Source organism: Abramis brama (assembly GCF_963993115.1).
Source record: "Abramis brama genome assembly, chromosome: 7".
Classification (NCBI taxonomy): domain Eukaryota; kingdom Metazoa; phylum Chordata; class Actinopteri; order Cypriniformes; family Leuciscidae; genus Abramis; species Abramis brama.
The window spans coordinates 10,906,714-10,929,852 of record NC_139969.1 but is presented as its reverse complement, the minus strand read 5'-3'; the positions used below and the strand labels follow the sequence as shown (position 1 = coordinate 10,929,852).

General features: G+C 37.3%; 1 protein-coding gene across 4 annotated transcripts in view; it reads right to left on the bottom strand.

Annotated features, from left to right (window-relative positions):
• The window catches only part of adcy8 (adenylate cyclase 8 (brain)), a 55,169-nt gene that overhangs the window by 11,193 nt on the left and 20,837 nt on the right, over positions 1 to 23,139 (bottom strand). For 2 of the 4 annotated variants that reach the window (XM_084119281.1, XM_084119280.1), the window contains exons 5-13: positions 19,964 to 20,091; positions 18,305 to 18,463; positions 17,786 to 18,056; positions 8,152 to 8,349; positions 6,044 to 6,144; positions 5,631 to 5,832; positions 4,875 to 4,964; positions 4,552 to 4,724; positions 2,774 to 2,855 (exon numbers count right to left, since the gene is read on the bottom strand). In XM_084119281.1, the coding sequence (XP_083975407.1) occupies positions 2,774 to 2,855; positions 4,552 to 4,724; positions 4,875 to 4,964; positions 5,631 to 5,832; positions 6,044 to 6,144; positions 8,152 to 8,349; positions 17,786 to 18,056; positions 18,305 to 18,463; positions 19,964 to 20,091 (1,404 nt within the window). The remainder of the gene's footprint in view (positions 1 to 2,773; positions 2,856 to 4,551; positions 4,725 to 4,874; positions 4,965 to 5,630; positions 5,833 to 6,043; positions 6,145 to 8,151; positions 8,350 to 17,785; positions 18,057 to 18,304; positions 18,464 to 19,963; positions 20,092 to 23,139) is intronic. The other 2 variants (XM_084119283.1, XM_084119282.1) reach the window with 1 other exon arrangement.

The following is a 23,139-nucleotide window of genomic DNA, read 5'->3' as shown; positions in this document are numbered from 1 at the left end:
TGTTTCAAGCAACATGAGTAAATGATGACATCGCCATTTTATTTCTTTCATACACTGCACTCAGTAAGAACCCTGAACGCTTTAACAGGAAGTGAGCCTGCGTGCTGCGTTTCTGCCTGGCTTCCATCAGCTCTCTTCCAAACGAAGACCTCCAACAAGGTCCCCCCTAATTAAGCAGTAACACACGCTCATCTGCATTCATTAATATCCAGCTTTAATTGAAACGGTTTCACAAAAGCGTCCAGATTGAAAAATTAATTTACTAACAGTCAGGGCATGATGTAAGTGTTTGTGCCTGTGTATGAGTGTAAACTGCATGTGTGTGCGTGCATTTATTTATGTATGCTCTCGAAAGCGTAAGATGATTTTATGAGGAGTAATTAAGCAAGTGGGGCAGACGGGGATGTACGACTGTCCGAATGATTATTAAAAACACATCAACAAGACTAACCTCCATTAACCTCTAAAACATTATGCACAAAGATGTAGAGACGGACACACACACATTCAGACAGGAGACAATTAAAGCAGTGCATATCAACTAAATTACTTTTGACAAACTGTATGAAAAGGGTTTAACACAAATGAGTTTTCTAAGTTTTAGGTGTCTTGGGAGGGCCCGGTTTTGAATCTCACCACTGTCTGGAGGTGTTCGGGACTTTATCTCTGTCCAAAAAGCAATTTAGACAGCTGAAGTCTGGCAGCTGTTACAAAGGAGACCAAAATGAATGCATTGTTTTATCCATGATAAAGTGATGTGCTAAGCTATGTGGAGGTGACGTGCTGGTTCTCAAGACTCTCACTCAGTCAGCAGATAATACAGTACAACAGTTATGCCTTGCTCCCTTGAGTAAGGCTCGTACCTGTATTCACAGGTTAATCAAGGCGAACATGTGTTGAATTTGCCCCAGAGGATCATTTTATTGCCCTTTCAGAGCCTGTAGACTCAGTGGAGTTTTCAATTTATAGAAAGTATTTACTCTGTCCTAGATGTTTCTCATAAAATCCCTTAGAAGGACTAGACAGACATACTGAAGCAAAAAAACTAAAGCCATTTGTTTGTTCTATCTCAGAGCTGCCTACAATGCAAAAATAACATAGTATATTTTTATTAGACTACTTTATTAATCCATTTTGTAATATCTAAAAATCCTTAAAACATTCTTGAGAAGCAACAATGCGTACTTGTTTTCACAGAATATATCTTTAGTAAGTCTATTTTGTCTAACTTCACCGATCGATTTTTTACCGAGCCCCTAAGGGTACGTGGTGATGGAAAAATTGTGGGATGGGAGGAAAAATGCTTTTGCGTTTGCTTACAAAACTTCCCTGAGAAACGTTGCACTTGCTTGCAAAAGCTTTAAAACATATTTTTCTTTTTAGTTTTGCGAGCAAATGCAAAAGCTAAAAAAAATTCCCCCATCACCATGTCCTTTTAGGGGCTCCGTAATTGTTTTACATGTTGTGAGTATAAATAAGAAACGAGTGAAAAAAGATCTGCAAGTACAATGAGGTAAAATACACTTATATTCATAATATAATATATGAAATGAATCTTGAAATCTTATGCAATGTTGCTTCTCAAGTAAATTCACCTCGTTTTATACATTTTGTGATATTTTAACTGGAAAACAAGATAAAAATACCAAGAATATTTTTATTCTTAGTTAATTCTTTATTCTTAATAATGTTTTTAATATATATATAAAAAAAATTATATGAATTGAATATGAATTGAGCGGTCTACTCCAAATTCTCTGAAGAGACTCTAGATGACTTTAGATGAACAGATTGAATTTAGTCTTTTATTCACATTTAAATATTTAACATTTAAACAAACCTCTTTTTCATTTTTAGGTGAACTATCCTTTTAAAGTCTGAGAGCACTAGAGAGCCAAATATTTCAAATGTTTCTCACACATTTTATAATACATTTCTTACTCATTTTATAATATAACATTTCTTAGTTTTTTAAACAAACTTTCAAGGATTAAAAGATTTTGAATCCCAAATTTCCATTGTGGTCTCAGACTGAACTGCATATGAAAAGTAATCCCTCATAGACACTGACTCGCAGTGACAGAGTGCTTGTTCATTCATCTGACACACACACACACACACACACACACACACACACACACACACACACACACACACACACACACACACACCAAGATGAGCATAAATAAGAAATGATCAAATCACTGTTCAAGAAACACACACCAAGTCCCAATCCATAGGCCAAGCAATGCCAGTGGCACCACCTGCCTAAATGACACACCGTTGCCATGAATACGAGGGGAGGGGGTAAATATGGACAGGCAGTTTATAGCTGGACACAAGCACTCATTTCTGGCACAAGCACAAAGCATTTCGGTCATACGTGAGACTCTGTGTGCCTTAATCAGAGCGGCGTCGACACCACACACACACACACACACACACACACACACACACACACACACACACACACACACACACACACACAGTGCTCATTTCTCTATCTCTTTCAGTCATCACCACTCAGACCGACTCTTTCCCCTGATCTACGGCATCAAAGACAATAATCAGTAGAGTGAACTTAAAAAGCTTTGCACACACTGTGCGTCAGAGAGAGCTGGGCTTTTATATATTGACTGTGAGACCTTATGAAGCAGCCAATAACTTGCCTCTGTTTCTTAGAAACGTGACATTATAAAATAGGAACTGAATGGCCCCTGATCCAGGTTAGCGTGTGTGTGTGTGTGTGTGTGTGTGTGTGTGTGTCTGTTACCTGTTGGCCATGGTAGAACACAGCTAAAAGGAACATCGCCATGAGAAGCAGAGACGTTTCCTTGGTTCCCAGGAAGCTTTTGCTGTAACCAGGTTAACAAGACAAGAAAGTCTCATGAGCTCCACAGCATGTTTATAATGTCCAGAGTGCAGTTAGTTAAGACAAACATCTGTCATAAATGTCATAAAGAGCCTTGATGATACAATAACAGTGTACACTGTTTGTTAAACACTTATGATATCTGATATGAAAAAGAAAGATTTGTTTATTTTTAATAAAGTGAAATATAAAGTCTGTTTAAAGTTGTACAAACCTTTTTCAGGACTTGGTTCTGAATTAAAGTTTGAGGTTTAGCTCTTGTTTAGGGGTAATTTGTAGTTTGGCAGATGGTTTTACCTAAAGTGATTTACAGTAGTCTTATCAAAAGGACAGTGCCTCTGGAGTAACATGAAGTTAAGTGCTTAACGATGTGCACAATGATGCACAGACCTCAGCAAGGGCGAACGGATAGAAAAAGACACTGCAAAAACTATTACTTGCAACTAATTTGTTTTGCTGGTAACACTTTACAATAAGGTTCATTAGTTAACTACATTAGTTAACATTAACTAATAATGAACTGCACTTATACAGCATTTGTTCATCTTTGTTAATGTTAATTTCAACATTTACTAATACTTTATTAAAATCTTGTTAACATTAGGTAATGCACTGTGAACTAGCATGAACAAACAATGAACAGCTTTATTTTCATTAACTAACATTAACAAAGATTAACAAAAACAGTAGTAAATGTATTGCTCATTGTTAGTTCATGTTAGTTAATACATTTACTAATGTTTAATAAAGGAACCTTATTGTAAAGTGTTACCGTTTTGCTTTTACAGTATTTATCCCTTTTTTAAATTTTCTATTTTTTCCCTCACTTTTTGGGATGGCAAAACCATGATATTATTTGAAGTGCCTTTGAAGTGAAATATCTTGTAAAAATGATGAACACTTATAAAAACTTGAAAAATTATAAAAAAATGACTACATTTTCTGTTCCTCCGATCTGCTGTAGTGCTGTTAACCAGCAAAAGATATATATTTCTGCCCAGTTACAAAAGAAAATCTCATAATTGACACATTGTTACTATTATACAATTATTGGTAATTTTTCATTTTATTGCTGCTTAAAATAACATTTAATTTTATTAATAATGTTGAAAATAGTTGTGCTTTTCTTTGATAAATGGAATGTTTAAAAGAACAGCATTTTTTTTAAATAGAAATCTTTTTCTAACATTATAAATGTCTTTACTGCCACTTTTGATAAATTTAATCCAGCAGTTAATGCTAAATAAAAGTAAAAATCCTGAAACTTTTGAAAGGTACTCAAAAACAAGGACACCTTTAGATTTTAGAATGAAACATTTCAAACATTCAAACATTCCTTTACACATCACTATAGCACAACTATCACCTTTTGCTGGGTTTAAACCAATAAACTTACAGTTATCAACCTACACTTTTGACCACCAGGCCACACCACCCACATCTAGAAGACAATTTATGACTGTGTGAAGTTAATCATACAGTAAAACATGCAGAAATCTATTAAAACGCACGCAGACTGCTATTTGAGAAACAGCATGACATGTGTTGCTCTTATAGGTCTGCGTCACCATACGCACTTACTTGAGTCATCACAATTACGTCTATACTGTTAAAGTGTGATGTATAATTTCTCTCTTTAGAACTGGTTCTTTAATGAATGTGGGAGTTTGCGTACATACCTCTGATTGAGTGTAAGTGTGTCATAGCGGATGAACAGAGGTGTGTAGAAGGCCTCGGTCAGCACTGCGTAGATAGCGATCATGATCAGCAGGATGGCCAACTTCAGAACCGAGTTGAGTCTTAGGAACACTGCACAGGTCACCATCGCCAACACTCCAGTAAACACGAAATACTGTCAGTAAACAGCCAGACAACCTCACCATTAACACCCCATCGCTTGATGTACAGTGAATGAATTGATTTTTGAACAGTTTACACAAATGCTAGAATTCTATCAATCATTTTTAACAGATTGAAACTGCATGTCAGTGGGTGAAAAGACCTCTGGGTAAAAGCAGATATCTGGGATTGAGGCCGATGCATTAAACGTCTGGTTCCTGAATGAGACGGATTTATCGAAATCACACCAAAGCTATGATAAAAGAGAGAGAGCAAATGTTAGAGAATAGATTGCATTTAAGAATATATCTGTATAAAGAGCAAAACGATTACAATTTTCAAGAACTTTCTAAATATGGGTATTAGGACAAGTAACTAATAAGTAGCAGGTATTAAAATTCTATATTTTATTTATAAATAAAAATTAAAAAAATTAAAATGCTACAATTTAGGCATCACAACATTATAATTAATTATAGTATGAAAAATGCATTTTTATTCTGACATTTGCTAAAGACGCATTAAACAGTCATTAAATTATTAGTGTTTTTAAAGATCAACTTTAAGTAGGCTAAGAGTTAGATGACGGCAAAAGTAAGCCAAATATAAAAATCTGGGAAGTTGTTCAATTTTAATTTTCGAATTTCGGCTGATAACCAATATAGTATTGCTATATTGTGCAAGGCTAATTTTGGTGGTTTTAGGCTGGTGAATTTTGTACAAATTTGTGTAAAGTCTGTCACAAGAAACAAAGAAAATAAATTCATTTACACCCCACAGTAGTTCTATAATTCTTGAGTTCAAATTGGTTCAGCTGAGAAATCGCTTAGTGGGGCTCTAGAACTTTATATATCCATGATGAAGTGTGCAAGAGTATAATGATCATATTAAAATTAAAATGAATAAAATGTTTGCTCACTATGTTGATCATGGCAGCCAGGAAGTTGATGAGGATGGAAAGGAAGATGACGACGTTCCGTGCAGCGTACGTTTCGTTCACCCAGCAACACGCTTTTCGCAAAACCAGTGGCAAACACTTGTAGTCCTCCGCCGTTGTAACAACAACAAGGCAACAGTGCAGAAAGATGAGGACAGAGAACTGTATCACCATAGTGACCATCCTACAAACATGAGAGATCACATATTATATGATACATTTGTGGATATAATCAAATATTCAAGACCAAATTTCTGTGAAAAACCCACATCGAACACTACTGGAAATATTAACCCATGCATGACTTCTATATATACACCCAAATAGATCATGTGTCATCCTCAATGTCTGTGGTGGCTATGGCCAGTATATGTATGTACATGTGTATGTTTTACCTTGCAGAGGGAAGTAAGCTCTGTATTCCAGTGATGAAGACGAGAACAATGAAGGCACACACTAGATTAGACTTAAACACCTCGTCTCTCATCTGGGAATACTGTAGAGGAAATACACATACACACACACACAGAGAAAAGTAAGGACATAAATTCCTCTTCACATGACGACCACACTGACCACACCATGAAAGCGATGCTAACCACATAGGAGAGAGCAGGGTAGGCGCTCATACACACACATACACACAACTCCTGTGCTTTCTGGGTTAGTGAGAGGACGTGTGATGTCAGAGCTGGAGGCGGTGCAAACCAAAAAACTCAAGCACAGAGTGGCACAGAGTCAAAGGCCAAGCAAGGGGCGAAGGTCAACTCAAACGAGCAGAAATGAGGTGAGGGACATATAAACTGAATAAAAAGCGTTTTTTAACTAAGATGACAACATGCATGGTGGTGGATCATGAGTAATCTGAAATCCCGGGTGTGGGCAAATCCCAGTTGCTCAGGAGGAATTAACGTTCGTCAGGGTTCATCGGTGATGGCGATTAAACAAATCAATTTGGAGACCAATCCTATTCGGCTGGATTCAAAGGGTCATCATTCCTAAGTGTTGATTTAAATTCAGACTCTTTTTCTTTGTCAGAACCCTCTGATCGGATCAGGAAACACATTATGTCAGGCATTTTCCACTCAGTTGGAAAAATCCATCTAAAACTGGTGACAAATGGTTTTATATGGATCAAATTCAGTTGGACTACACTGTAAACAAATATTTTCTTCCTCAGTATTTTTGTCTTGTTTTACAGTACAAATATCAAAATATCCTTAAATCAAGGTATAATTAATTACCTAAAGGGATAGTTCACCCAAATATTCTGTCATCATTTACTCACCCTCATGTTATTCCAAACCTGTATGAGTTTCTTTCTTCTGTTGAAGAAAGTTGGTAATGAAACAGTTGAGAGTAGCCATATTATTATTTTTTTCCCTACTATGGAAGACTGCCATCAACTGTTCGATTTCCGACATTCTTTAAAATATTTTCTTTTGTGTTCAACAGAAAAAAGAAACTCATACAGGTTTGGAACAACCTGAGGGTGAGTAAGGGTGAGTAAGTGATGACAGAATTTACATTTTTGGGTGAACTATCCCTTGGGTGAAGCAAAATGACATAACTAAGATAACAAAAAAAAAAAGAATTAAGGGACTTTACACTTAAAACAAGATGTCTGCCAATGGGGTAAGAAAAATAAAATTTAAATTAAGTTTATTTTTCTTACTTTGTGACTTAATTTTGATAAATTTTTCTTAATAACTTAAATAATTTTGCTTCTCAAGTAAATGTATTTTGTATTTTCAAGTCAGCATGAAACGGAAGTTGCAATAGTCTTTTCTTCCCTATTGTGACGTATCCGAGTGAAACAGCTTCTCGAATGAGAAAAAAAATGTAGGACAGGACTTGATTTTGTCCAGCGGGACTTGATTCACTCGTTGGATGGTTGTGGTTTGCTACTGCTGTGATGTCATGTGAGTGACAGGTTATTGTCCCGCCAGTAAACACGTCATCAGAGAAGAGATGTAGAGGCAGGGGAAGTTATTTTGATTAACGATTACGAGGGCAGATACATTTTTTTATTAATAATTTGATTAATAATGTGCATGGATAAATTATTTATAATAAACACTGCAATTTTCCATAAAAATAATTGTCCATTTTGATTTTATAGTGACTTTAAGAATTACTTTAAACAACTTTTTACTTTAAGAATAAACTTTAAGTTTAGATATTTGTAAAGGAAAGCAAGACCTTTTTTGCAGTGTACCATCTGGTTGACCATCTTTGACTGTCAAGAACCAAGCTCCAAAGTACAGCAGGACAAACTTAACTTGGTTTTTCGGACGGGATATAGTAATTGAGAACATTTTAAACCGCTGTGAGTGTTCTAGAAAGTATTGAGTGGTATTGATGGCACTTAACGTCCTTTAGTTTACTCATGACACTCTCTCGCCTCCTTCTCTTGCACCTCCACAACAAAAATAAACCAAAAAAGAGGAAGTGAGAGAGCAGAGAAGGAGGACAGGATGGCTGGAAGATGGGAGCAGGCTACCTTGTGCTCCAGCAGTGCTTCTCTAAAGGTGAGAGAGAAGGGGGAGATATGTTCTTGGCGGAGCTTGTCCCCGCTGCGCAGGGCGATGGCGCTCTGCATGCGAGCGTTAATTTCCTGTGAGCCGGCGCGCACATGCAGGGCTTGAGCCAGGTGGTTGGGGAGCAGGTTAATGGAGTGACGTGTGAGCGCAGCCAGAGTCTACAGAGGAAAAGCACATGCAGCGCCCATGAGTCTAAGAGAGGGTGTGTGTTTGTGCATGTGTGTGTGTGTGTGTGTGTGTGTGTTGTGTGTATCTGTTCATCCAAGAGCTCTGCACAACATGAATGTATGAAAACCAAATAAACATTAGAAAATGACTGCACGAACATATGCACATTTACCTAGATAAAAGAGGACATAAGTAAATATATACTAGCCCAAACTCTACCCCTAAAAGAAAACTTTTGCATTATTTCATACATTTATGAACTTTTTCCTGCATACTGTACAACATACCCAAATGTCCTAAATGATGGTTTTGCCAGATATAATTCGCTTCTCATGACAATTTTGTCCCAAACTGACAGCTATGCACACACACACACACACACACACACACACACACACACACACACACACACATATAACACTTGCACATAACATGATTATTTTTTTTGGAAAGCGAATGCTCTGGACTGTAAGTAATAGGCTTTTCTAACTGCCTACAGCTAAGCCCATCTTTTAGAGTGGATCTAAAAAAAAAAATCAACACATCATCATTGCAATGTCTAATATTTCCATTGCCTTAATGCCAGAAAGCCATCAGACCTTTTATATCAGATATTTTAAGATTCAGAATATGAGGCTGTTTCAGTTAGTTCTTCTAAAACCAGAAGGATTGCTGTTTTTACATGGTTTTTATCCGGTCCAACCTGGTCTAGATAGTTGATTCATGGTGGTAGACCACCTTGGTTCAGAAACGAACTCTTTATCATTTCTCGAAAACACCACATTTGGCTGGTATAACCAAATTTAAGCTATTTTTCTCCATAGCAGCTGTTACATGTGAATTGTATCATGCATGTTAAGGTTTTATATATCACGCAATGGAACAAAATGTCAACAGGTAGAGATTGTACTACATTCTGCATCAACAGCACAATGAAAATCTTTTTTTCAAAAACTATAGTCTATTTTGAAAACTGTGTCACATATAGATGCTTCGACTGTAGACAGCTTGATTGACTTGGTTAAAGGTGCCTTTAAATTTTTACTGTATTTAAATTATGTAACATTTGGAGGTTGCAAAAATGACTATGATGATGATATAAACTTTCTCATTCCATGCTAAAGGATTTTGGTCGTCCAGCCCACGCATTAGTATAAAAAGGATAATACAGACTGACACAAGATTTCAACAACAAATACCTGAGGTTCTTATGAGGAAAGGGGTTAAACAAAGATATTAAACACACCATACAAACATCATGACATTAATGAAAAATGGCATGAAGGGGACCTGGCTAAGTTCAGGCCATTTAACTAAACCTGATGACTGTACAAGAAAAGGGAGGCAACCTTAAAGACTTGCAAAATGTTACCTCACACTGGCAACTCCATGGATCTCTTCCAAACCCTACATTGCAAAAAAAATATATATTTTCTTATTCAGTATTTTTGTCTTATTTTCCAGTACAAAAATCTAAACATTATTAAATTAAGATACATTTACTTGAGATGCTAAATGACCTAAGATATTAAGTCTCCTTTAACCAAAAAATTATAAAAAATAAAGTGTGTTTTTGCTGAAAACAAGACAAAAATCTCCCAATGGGGTATGAAAACTTGTTTTCTCTTTGAATTATTTTTAACGTAAGACATTTGTTCTTGTTTTAAGCGTAAACTTTTTCAGAAAACAAGACTTAATATATTTAGTATTTTGCTTCTCAAGTATTTGTATTGGAAAATAAGACTACAGGGTTGCAACAATACCAAGTAAGAAAAAAATTCTTGTCAGTGTAGTGATTTTTACTGTTTACATGAGACCACTTAAGTGGCTGGGAATGCTCTAAGGCAGCAAGGCCCATACAAACAAACTCACAGCCATACAAACAGGGCTCAACACGTAAAGCAAGACTTGACTAATGCAAGTGTCTAACTAGCCAATTCAGCCGTCTGTTACCTTTGTGTGAATGTGACAGACTTCTAAACAGAAGAGGGCAAAATGTTAGAAAAACAGAGTAAACTATTAGCATGTGGCTAAGCTAATGACTCGATACTTTAATAAGCACAAAAAACACAGCCAAATATTGTGAAATTATATATATATATATATATATATATATATATATATATATATATATATATATATATATATATATATATATATATATATATACACATACAGTGAGGAAAATAAGTATTTGAACACCCTGCTATTTTGCAAGTTCTCCCACTTAGAAATCATGGAGGGGTCTGAAATTGTCATCGTAGGTGCATGTCCACTGTGAGAGACATAATCAAAAAAAAAAGAAATCTAGAAATCACAATGTATGATTTTTTAACTATTTATTTGTATGATACAGCTGCAAATAAGTATTTGAACACCTGAGAAAATCAATGTTAATATTTGGTACAGTAGCCTTTGTTTGCAATTACAGAGGTCAAACATTTCCTGTAGTTTTTCACCAGGTTTGCACACACTGCAGGAGGGATTTTGGCCCACTCCTCCACACAGATCTTCTCTAGATCAGTCAGGTTCTCGCTGAGAAACATGGAGTTTGAGCTCCCTCCAAAGATTCTCTATTGGGTTTAGGTCTGGAGACTGGCTAGGCCACGCCAGAACCTTGATATGCTTCTTACAGAGCCACTCCTTGGTTATCCTGGCTGTGTGCTTCGGGTCATTGTCATGTTGGAAGACCCAGCCTCGACCCATCTTCAATGCTCTAACTGAGGGAAGGAGGTTGTTCCCCAAAATCTTGCAATACATGGCCCCGGTCATCCTCTCCTTAATACAGTGCAGTCGCCCTGTCCCATGTGCAGAAAAACACCCCCAAAGCATGATGCTACCACCCCCATGCTTCACAGTAGGGATGGTGTTCTTGGGATGGTACTCATCATTCTTCTTCCTCCAAACACGTTTAGTGGAATTATGACCAAAAAGTTCTATTTTGGTCTCATCTGACCACATGACTTTCTCCCATGACTCCTCTGGATCATCCAAATGGTCATTGGCAAACTTAAGACGGGCCTTGACATGTGCTGGTTTAAGCAGGGGAACCTTCCGTGCCATGCATGATTTCAAACCATGACGTCTTAGTGTATTACCAACAGTAACCTTGGAAACGGTGGTCCCAGCTCTTTTCAGGTCATTGACCAGCTCCTCCCGTGTAGTTCTGGGCTGATTTCTCACCTTTCTTAGGATCATTGAGACCCCACGAGGTGAGATCTTGCATGGAGCCCCAGTCCGAGGGAGATTGACAGTCATGTTTAGCTTCTTCCATTTTCTAATGATTGCTCCAACAGTGGACCTTTTTTCACCAAGCTGCTTGGCAATTTCCCCGTAGCCCTTTCCAGCCTTGTGGAGGTGTACAATTTTGTCTCTAGTGTCTTTGGACAGCTCTTTGGTCTTGGCCATGTTAGTAGTTGGATTCTTACTGATTGTATGGGGTGGACAGGTGTCTTTATGCAGCTAACGACCTCAAACAGGTGCATCTAATTTAGGATAATAAATGGAGTGGAGGTGGACATTTTAAAGGCAGACTAACAGGTCTTTGAGGGTCAGAATTCTAGCTGATAGACAGGTGTTCAAATACTTATTTGCAGCTGTATCATACAAATAAATAGTTAAAAAATCATATATTGTGATTTCTGGATTTTTTTTTTTTTGATTATGTCTCTCACAGTGGACATGCACCTACGATGACAATTTCAGACCCCTCCATGATTTCCAAGTGGGAGAACTTGCAAAATAGCAGGGTGTTCAAATACTTATTTTCCTCACTGTATATATATATATATATATATATATATATATATATATATATATATATATATATATATATATATTTTTTTTTTTTTTTTTTTTTTTTTTACTGTAGAACCAAATAAAATGTGTATTTTTATCATCTACATGACTCTTGAATGGTGGATCTTGCTAATTCATAAAACCCAAATAAAAAAGATGCTCAAACCAAATTGTGTCAAGACGGCTGTTCAGAGGGATCATGCTGTCAAAGGCGATTACATGGAAGAATGAGAGAAGACCTCCATGTGTGTGGGTCACTAAACATTTCTTTGCAGCCAACCAAGTAACTGCCATATATATATCACGGATATGTGAACTGAAAGTAAAATGAAAGCTTTTCCTTCCGTCACGGTGTAGGCATGTGTTGTATTATATTAGAGCGTATTTATCAGCGGAAATGTCAGCATGGGGTAGAGGTCAAATGGAAGCCTGACTAGCAGAGGATTTTGCATAAACAGGATCTGACACAGACATTTGATTTTGTTTTGACCGTTGAAAGTATCTTTAAAGAGGGCTATCATCTGTGCCGTGAGCTGGAGCTGTAGTCACTGTGAGCCGTGAGTCATCTAGAGAAACACTAGAATTACAAAACTCACTCTGTCTGCATACACAGGAATATTCGCAATTCTTATCTCATTTTGTGGTCTAGAAGAAAGTCAGTCATATGGGTTTTGTATGGCACATGGGGTGAGTAATTGATGACAGACCTTTTATCCCTTTAAGCCACACTACAAAATGTATTAATATTATTGCATTAAATGACAAAAAAATTAATTGAAAAAATTAATGGCATTTGTTTTAAAGCAAGACAGCATACTAAAACATGTTTTTCGAGCAAAACATTTCACAAAAGTATGCTTGTAAGGTTTCAAATCATAAAACTATAGATATAAAACATTCTGTTTCTAACCACCAGAAAGTGTTCAAATATAGTATGTTCATAGTTAATATGCTGAACCACACGTGTGGTTAATCTGCAACAACACAATTTACAACCACTAAAAATGATAATAATACAAATTTAAATATCGAAAAGGTTCATACATTTTTAAGTCTGGCTTAAGTGTCCAAATACAGTATTTATTGGGGCACTGTATGGACTTCTCATTCATCAGATGTTAGTTCTGTTAGAAGAGTGTGTAATGTTTGCTCATGTGTGTAATCAGAATTTTATTAAATCTGTTAATCTACTGTTAGCACTGGGATTTTCATAGAATAAAATTAGTTTTTAAAAGCTGACTGTGTGTGTGTGTGTGTGTGTGTGTGTGTGTGTTATGTGTAAAACAATATTTTATGGCCTTGAAGACCCTTGAGGGACTTTTGACTATTCTCTTATGGAGTTATTCTATACTCTCTAGCAGTTATAGAGAAGAGTTTTGCCTTGGACATAACATTGACACTCAACATGACCTTCACAGTGTTGTACAGCGATAGCAAAACACCAATATACAAATAAAAGCAATATAAACTACCTTTCAAAAGTTTGGGATCAGTAATTTTTTTTCTGACTGAGGTGTTTACATCAAGGTATTTCATTCTGGTTGAGCTATTAATGAGATTATGAACTGAATAAAACTGACAAAATCTGGATGGAGTAGAAGAGAAAGAAGAACTTCTGGGTGGATATATCAGAGAACCAATTTGAGATGATCTCTATAATCCCTATAAGAGGTGGAGAAATTTGAGAGCTCTGAAGCTTTTCATATCTAGTAAATCCGTATGGGGTGGAGCTTAATTTTTTTTTTTTTTTTATGTAAAAAATGGGTCAAGAATACTAAAAGAGTTGCATTTCCTTTCTAACACTGTGAAGAGGCTCATAAACAAAGGGATGGTTTGACCTGCAGTCACATTTTCACAAATATACAGCTTTACATCTGGACAGCACAAAAACTGACTACCTGATCTCTAGTTCTCTGATCTGTCAAAATTTAGATCTATGTTTTGAACTTGATTTATTTATTGATTTATTTATTTTTTGGAACACAGACATTGAGTTTTTTTTTTTTTTTTGGTTAATCAATAGTAAATGGTTTCTCTAAGACGAGGTCCCCATTCAACTCTAGAAGAAATACTCTCAGGTTGCAGTGTTTATTTGCGTGTGTGTATGTTTTTGATTCTCAATATAGTTTTAGATTGCACATAAAAACACAAGGAGTGAGACACTAAATCCATTAACAGAACCACCCTTCGGCAGAACACACACACACCCAAACAGCCACTAAAACACACATTCACTCACTCACATACACACTGTGGCTGCAATGCGTCACTGAGGACAAAGCCTAAACAGAGAGACAGAGAAGAGAGAGGGAGAGGATGTGAGATAAAGGAGAAGAAAAGAACAGCAGATGAAAGAGAAGAGGAGAAAGAGAGAGGGAAGGATAAACGGAGCGTGAAGGAGAAAAGGAATCCTGCTACTGCCTTACAGACATTCCTGTTGTCATGGATACCAGCCCTAAAATCTTACATATACACATGAACATGTCAGCATACTTCTGTTTGAACAGATCTTTAATAGCTCAGACATACACACACACTCACACACGTCTAATCAACGTGAAAGCTTGTGCTCTCAGCTGATGTGTAATTGGCTGGTCGCCCTGCCAGTCATACAGTGAGAGCTCTTTGATGTGTTAAGATGACTGCATGACAAAGGCAACAAAAGCACCGCATTAATCAAAGACAACATTCCCTTATGTTAACCATGTCACCATAGCAACAGCCTGGCAACTCGGCCCACACCAAGAGAGAGTTCTGCATCATAATCAGCTGCACATGCCACAAAAACCTTCTAGAACATTGTTATGAGCCATTAAGCACTGAGAACCCTCCAGAATACACAGAGCCCAGCCCACCTTTGAGCCTTGAAAACTCACTAGAACACTATTCCCAACCTACATTCTTGAGAACTCATTGGAACACTGTTTCCACTTTGAGCCCTGAGAATCCACTGTCCTTTTACTGTATAAATACTTCAGAACACTGTCTCCAACTTTAGAACACTTTCCCTGTCTTACAACATCGAGAACCTACTGGAACACTGTTCCCAACTTCAAAACACTTTACCCATCTTACAACCTTGCGAACCCACTAAAACACTGTTCCAACTTTCAACTTTGAGAACCCTTCAGAACACTGTCCCCACCTTTAGAACACTGTCCCTGTCTTACAACCTTGAGAACCAACTAGAACACTGTTCCCATTTTCAAAACACGTTCCCCATCTTAGAACCCTGAGAACCTACTAGAACACTGTTCCCAACTCCAAAACACTTTCCCCATCTTACAACCTTGAGAACCCAGTAGAACACCATTCCCACCTTTAGAACACGTTTTCTGTCTTACAACCTTGAGAACCAACTAGAACACTGTTCCCACCTTCAAAACACTTTCCCCATCTTAGAACCCTGAGAACCTAGTAGAACACTGTTCCCTCCTTCAAAACACTTTCCCCATCTTATTACCTTGCGAACCCACTAGAATACTGTTCCAACCTTCAACTTTGAGAACCCTTCAGAACACTGTACCCACCTTTAGAACAATGTCCCTGTCTTACAGCCTTAAAAACCAACTAGAACACTGTTCCCAATTTCAAAACACTTTCCCCATCTTACAACCTTGAGAACCCACTAGAACACGGTTTCAACCTTCAACCTTGGGAACCCTTCAGAACACTGTCCCCACCTTTAGAACACTGTCCCTGTCTTACAACCTTGAGAACCAACTAGAACACTGTTCCCACCTTCAAAACACACTCCCCATCTTAGAACCCTGAGAACCTACTAGAACACTGTGCCCTCCTTCAAAACACTTCTCCCATTTTATAATCTTGTAAACCTAATAGAAAACCGTTCCCAACTCCAAAACACTTTCCCCATCTTACAACTTTGAGAACCATTCAGAACACTGTCCCCACCTTTACAACACTGTCACTGTCTTACAACCTTGATAACCTACTAGAACACTGTTCCCACCTTTAAAACACCATTCCTTTCTTACAACCTTGAGAACCCACTAGAGCACTGTTTCAACCTTCAACCTTGAGAACCCTTCAGAACACCGTCCCCACCTTTAGAACACTGTCCCTGTCTTAAAACCTTTAGAACCTACTAGAACACTGTTCTCACCTTTAAAACACTTTCCCCATCTTATAACCTTGAGAACCCACTAGAACACTGTTTCAGCCTTCAACCTTGATAACCCCTTTGAAACACTGTCCTTACCCTAGAGCCCTGAGAACACTCAAAAAAATGTTCCTTCCCTGCATCTTTGTGAATCAGCTAGAGGAGGACAAGTTTGAAAAGCAGCTGGAATTATCTCCCTCTCACAGCCTTGAGAACCCTCCAGATCTCTGTCCCTGCCCTAAAGTCTTGAGAATCCACAAGAACAAAATACCCGTCCTATACTCTTGAGAACACTCAAAAACATTATCCCTAGTCTACAACTTTGAGAACCCCATAGAATACTGACCTACAGCTTTGAGTAGACTCTAGAAAATTTCTCCTACATTAAAACTTTTGGAAACTCCTAGAACACTGTAGTCCTACAGCCCTAAAAACATTCAACAAACAATGGTCTACAGCCCTGAAAAAACATACAGAACAGGGTCTAATTAGGGTCTGAGCACTCTATAGAACACCCCAACAGTTTAAAGCCAAACAGTTCTGAGAGTCTTCTAGTGCTCTTGAACAGTATACCTTTCATACAGCCTTGGAAACCTTCTAGTCTTGTAGCTTGAGAAACTTCTAGAACACTATTCATTCCTGACAACCCTTTAGACCCCTTTGAAAACTGCCCTCAACCAACAGTCTGGAGAGCCTTTAGAACAATACCCAGACCATACAGTCCTGAGACCCTCTAGAGAACACTATACATTATACAGACAGCACTAAGAACCTTTAAAATAATTTACTTCATGAGCCATTCTACAACAGAGATCTTGTACTTTGTAAGCTTGTAAGTTTATCGCATATTACATTTAAATAGAGGCAGGAAAAATGTTCTAAAGGGTTCACAAGTGATATTTTCTACTTGTCTACTGTTTGTAGAACATCTAAAACCTTAAATCAGAATCTTCATGTAAAGAAGAACAGTTAGGGGCCGTTCACACAGAACACATTTTTGCAGGGACACAAGACATGTTTTTTTAAAACTTAAGTGCAGCATTTTTAGAATGCTGTTCCTAAACTAAAAATATATTTTTAGTTACTGCTAGAGATACAAGTGCAATGGTCAAATATGTCCGTCTAGTTAGTTTACGTAGAAAACCTATGGAAAAGCAGCACAATGGAATGCAAAAAAACATTATTTGTGTATGGCCCCTTACATATGCCCTTACAGATCAGATTACTATATAAACTACAAAGCATCTACACACAACCATCCAAAACAAACCAAAAAAAAAATATATATATATATACACATGCAAGAGGAACAAGAAAGAAAAAGGAGAGATGTGGAAATAAATCAGGAACTGACACTGAACTCAAAGACAGGTGCAGTGAACAGATACAGAGCCTATATTTAAGCACCATTTGCCAGCTGCGTTTGAGGTTCAGAATCGCATATGCGTTTTCTAAACTATGCCAGTTAATATGTGGTTGTTTGCTTGTGTGTGTATTGCACTCACATTCTGTTTGCCCACTATGTTATGGAAGGGAAGTTCAGGGCTCCATGTTCCCTCCGTGAAGGAAGTGTTGGAGGTTCTGTGATCTGATTGGTTAGTGGAATCTCTCATGATGTCCTCAGGCAGTGTGAGCAAGCTCTCCTCTGGCTGCTTGATCAGGAATGTCTCGATGTTATGCCTGCGCAGGAAGTCATTACGGTCCTTACCGTGACCCTCCTCCACCTCGTAATCACCGTTCAGGCAGTCTAGAGCCGCTTTAGAGATGTGGATCCTCCTGAAGGGGTCGAAATTAACTACAGATTCATCTCACACATCCAAAGCACGACACCTTTTTTAAAATGAGAATAAACAGAAACTCAATTAATTTCCTCCCACACCATTACACAAGAGGGGGAGGTATAGATAAAATCTCTCTTTTCCATCATGGTCGAACGTGTTTGAGGGCAAATTGATAATCCTACTGTACTTCCCTTACATTTAATCACCAAAGAGAGGTTCTGTGTGCACATGTGTGTATCTTACCCAGGTATTCCCCCTGACTCCAGTTTGTTGGCTATGTCGACATCCCAAGACCAGACGTCAAACTGCCATTTCCGCAAACCGAGAACTCCACACAAAACCGAGCCAGAGTGGATGCCAATGCGCATGTCTATGTCATGCTTCGTACGTGAGCGCACATACCTAAACATCCAAAAATAAAAGGTTAGGATGGATAGGTTCTGTTATATAGGCAGTTCTGTAATGGTGACACTAAACAACTGTTGAGCGAGAGAACTCGCTGGGACAAGAACACTGGGTTTTATAGGGTTTATAGTATATTTTAAAATACACATCATACTATTACTCCTGAACGGGGTAACAGGCAGAAGTAAGTGGCTGTTTATAAAAAGCGGAATCGAGGTCACACTGTCACTGCTGTGTGTGTGTTGAGTGGTAGTGTGAGTGCTGTGATATCTGACTGTTAGTGCAGCACACAAATACACACCTGTTGAACAAGGGCCTCTCATCTGCTATCTAGCCTCTATTAAGGGTCAAAAGGACTGGCCTAGTGGCCTCTTTCTCTCTGTCATTCACTCACTCACTTTTCCTTGCTACGGACATACCATAGACTTCCAGTGCTTTGAAATAAACCTAATTATACGTAATACAGACTAAACCAAATGCAACCTGTGAGTATTAACAGTTCCTTTGCCTAAATTGGCAAAGAAACATAGAAAATAAGATCCCTTTCAAAGGAATACTTTAAAAATGAAAATTCTGTCATTATTTACTTGCACCCTTGTCGTCACCAATCTCTATAACTTTCCTCAGTGGAACACAAAAAGGAGAATTAAAATAAAATTAAGTAAATAGTTGGTTGTTGTGAATAGTAGGGGACTGGAGTTGTCAAGCTTCAAAAATTACAGATCCATAAAGTCAACTCATACTAACAATGCGCATTTGACAGCTTCTGAAGCAATATAAAAGCTTTGTGTGTGACAAACAGAAACAGAAGTTAAAGTCATTATTCACTGACAATCTTCTGCTCCAGTGGGCTGTTTACCACTGTGATTATACAGTCAGTGATTGGAATCATTCAGACAAGCTTTGTGAACTGGATCAATTGATTCATTGACAAGATCAGACACAATAGATTGATTTATTTACAAAGTGGGCATTGTTACTTTTCTTGTTAATAAGGACAGCTTTAATATTGTGGATGTCAAGTTGGATGAAAATCAGTGAATATTGACTTAAATTTCACCACAAAAAGTTGGCTGTGAAATACACTGTAAATATGTGAAATATAGTGCATGAGTCGTATGAATCACTTTTAGAAAGCGTGTGTGTGTGTGTGTGTCATTTTGGAGCTTGAATAACCCATTCCTTACTCACTTATATTAAATTAAAAGAACAGCATGGAAATTCTTCAAAACTGTTTTGTGTTCCATGTAAAGAAAAAAAAATGTTTAGAACAACAAGATGGTTAGTAAATGATGTCAAAATTTAGTTTTGTGTGAATTGTCTTCCTAGTACTTGGCTAGATATATTCTTGCCTATATTCTTCTTTTACGTCAATACTTGTCTCATTTGTGTCTATTTAGGCAATAACCTGAGCAATAAAACCTTGCAATCCTGCAATGTTGAATCAATCATTTTGTGTTGGCTGGCAGTTTAAAACATGAAATGTTTTACAGTTACCTGATGGTTTTGATCATGCTGAGGCCCATCTCAACACAGCAATGAGCATGATCCGGTCGAGGCTCGGGAAGGCCAGAAACACAATAATAACAATCCCCCAGTATCTTGATCCTCAGACAATGATGCTCCTGAGGGGAAAAGAAAAAGACATTTTCACATTTAATGATGTCAAACTGTTGACAGAATTTTTTTAATGTAATATGAATGAATCAATCGGACTACATTAGGTTATCCCAATAAAAGTAATTTTTAAGGTTCAGGTCAGGCAGAAAAAGCTGCTTAAGGTAGCAATACCACAGTTTCCCTTACATTGTGTACATATGAGAGGGATGTATGAGGGTTCAAGCAATTAAAACTGCAATCACCCTGTAATTTCCACTGCAGTCTCTATCTGTTTTAGTTACCTCTCACCCTAACAGGTTTTTGTGTAGAACTCAGAGAGGGTGGTAATTATAAGACCGCCAATTCATTCATTCGGTCTCTCTGAGATCCATTACTCATGTCTACTGCTGTATTAACATTTTTTCACAGCTCAGTTAACGGCTGTATGGAAACAAAGAGCCGTTACGCCCTTAACTGTCATTTGTCAATCGCTAAAAGCAACACCTACAGCTTGATTAGCTCTAGACTGACTCATAATAACAGGTTTGAAGCACTAGTGCTAATCTGCACTAGTGCTAATCTGCACTAAGCGAATGCCTTTTACATAATCAATACCGAACCGTGGGTCAATTTAATGGATATTAAAGGGCCCCTATTATGGATTTTTGAAAATGACCTTTCATGTAGTGTGTAACATAGCTCTAAGTGAATGAAAACATCCTGCAAAGTTTTAAATCTGAAAGTGCACTGTATATAAAGTTATTGTCTTTCAAAAGTAAGAGTCGACTCTGAGTCATAAGCCGTTTCGTTGTGACATCAAGACAAAACATTAGTATATTGCCCGCCCACTTATGAAACGCAGACACCAGGGAAAACTTGAATCCCCTCAAACCAACAGCTGATTCCTGTGGATGCTGGATAGCATCATGTCGAGAAGACGCTGTGCTCTATAATGTGAAGGTAAAGCCAGTTTTTTTTTTCACTGCCCAAGGACAAGTGTGAAGAATCAGTGGTTAAAATTCATCTTTACCATGATACCACAGCAGTATAATCCTAAACTTTTGCTGTGTTCCCTTTATTTTACTGACGACTGCTTCTCAAATCTCGGAGTTCAATGCAGGATATGCAAACCATTTTTACTCTTGAAAGATGGTGTTCAAAAAACTTAGTTTTGAGTTTTATATTGTGTAGGTCTCCTGCTAACTGGCTAACTCACGTTATCACTGTTTTACTAAAATACTTCTGCTAATCAGTTGTGGGTCACTATTACCTATAACTGTGTCTATTACTGCAGATTGTCTGTCATTCTCACTACTTTGAGGAAATATTTGTTTTACCAACGTTTATGTTACATCAGATCATTCACGCTAGAGCTTGGCTAATGTTACATTGCATACATGCACTGTTATTGATACAGTTTCCACGTATTCACCGCAATATATTAGAAAAATACTCGGTAAATAAATAAGTACAAGTAAAATAATCGGTTTGTTGATGGACATGCACTTGTTAATGCTGATGGTGAGGAATTACAGTTGCAACATCTCATAATGTACCTCAAACTGAGTAGTGTATCACTGAGAAACACTGAGTCCTGCTCTAGACGTCCTTGTGATGGAGGTTCGGGTTGAATAACTAGTTCTTCCAATGTTTCATCATCGGACTCACGCTCGCATTGATATGGTCAAATCGACATCATTGTTCGTTACTGTGTTTAGTTTACAGTGTAGGAAGCCTCAGGACACGCAGAGCTGACGTTGTTGTTTTCAACGCGCTGTACACGGTAGGTCAATCACAACAAACTGAGCTGTCTGGCCAATCAGAGCAGAGTAGCTCTCGGAAAGGAGGGATTTAGAGAGATTGATTCATCTGACGAGTCGTTTGAGAATCATTGAAAATGTGATGATGTGCAAATGTATATTATGAGGAAATTAAACAGTTTTTTTTTTACCTTTGATGCATGTAAACATGTTGTAGGAGACTCCACAACAACATTAGGAAACTTTAAAATAGCATAATAGGGGCCTTTTAACATAGAGACTAGCATTAATGCTAGTGTAACAATACGCTCCATACTCTAAACATCAACATAACAGCATGATGCCAATAAATAAACCATTAAATTAAACTTCCTGCAGAATTACAGTGGAAAAACTTGCTCTTAGTTGCATTGAGCCTTTCGAAAAAGTCGTGGTACAGTAAAGGTGTACAATAAGATGGTAATACCATGGTATTTTATATATATACTGTACACAACTGTTAAAAATGTTAGGGTCAGTAGCCTAAGATTTTTTTATGTTTTTAAAAGAAGTCTCTTATGTTCACCAAGGTTGAATTTATTTGATCAAAAATACAGTAAAAACAGAAATATTGTGAAATATTACAATTTAAAATAATTGTTATATTTGCTAAAGAAACATTTATTATTATTAAATGTTAAAAACAGTTTATATTTATAATAGTTAAATATTTTTGTGGATATCATGATTTTTTTTTTTTCAGGATCAAAAGTATTAAAATAAAATATTTAAAACATTATAAATTACTTTACTGTCACTTTGACCAATTGAATACATCCTTGCTGAATGAATTTATTAATTTCTGTAAAAAAAAATCTCACTGACCCCAAAATTTGTAACGGTAGTGTACCATAGTAGTCAATGATTACCGTAGTCATATTAATAGGTTCCTGTGTAAGCAACGTCAAGTCATGGATTTGTTTCCTATGGAATACTGATAACATGATATGGTACTCCAATGTACTTCCATGAATATCATAGTATTACCAGGGTATATGTCCACAAAAACATTTTATTTAAACTGTACATCTAAAAAATATGTCAACTTTTGTTAAGGGATTACCAAGAAATTCTGTGTTTCTGCATATATTACACGCTTAGATAATACAGTACTTCAAGTAATGAGAGGGTTAATGCACATTTCCCATCAGGCAGCGTGAGTGCGTAGGAGAAAGAAAGAGCCAGGGAGAGACAGACAGAAAGAGAGTGAGACAGATTTGTGGAAGATAAAGCTACTGTAAGACAGGATCTTCAAAGTGTTTTCAGGATGTGACA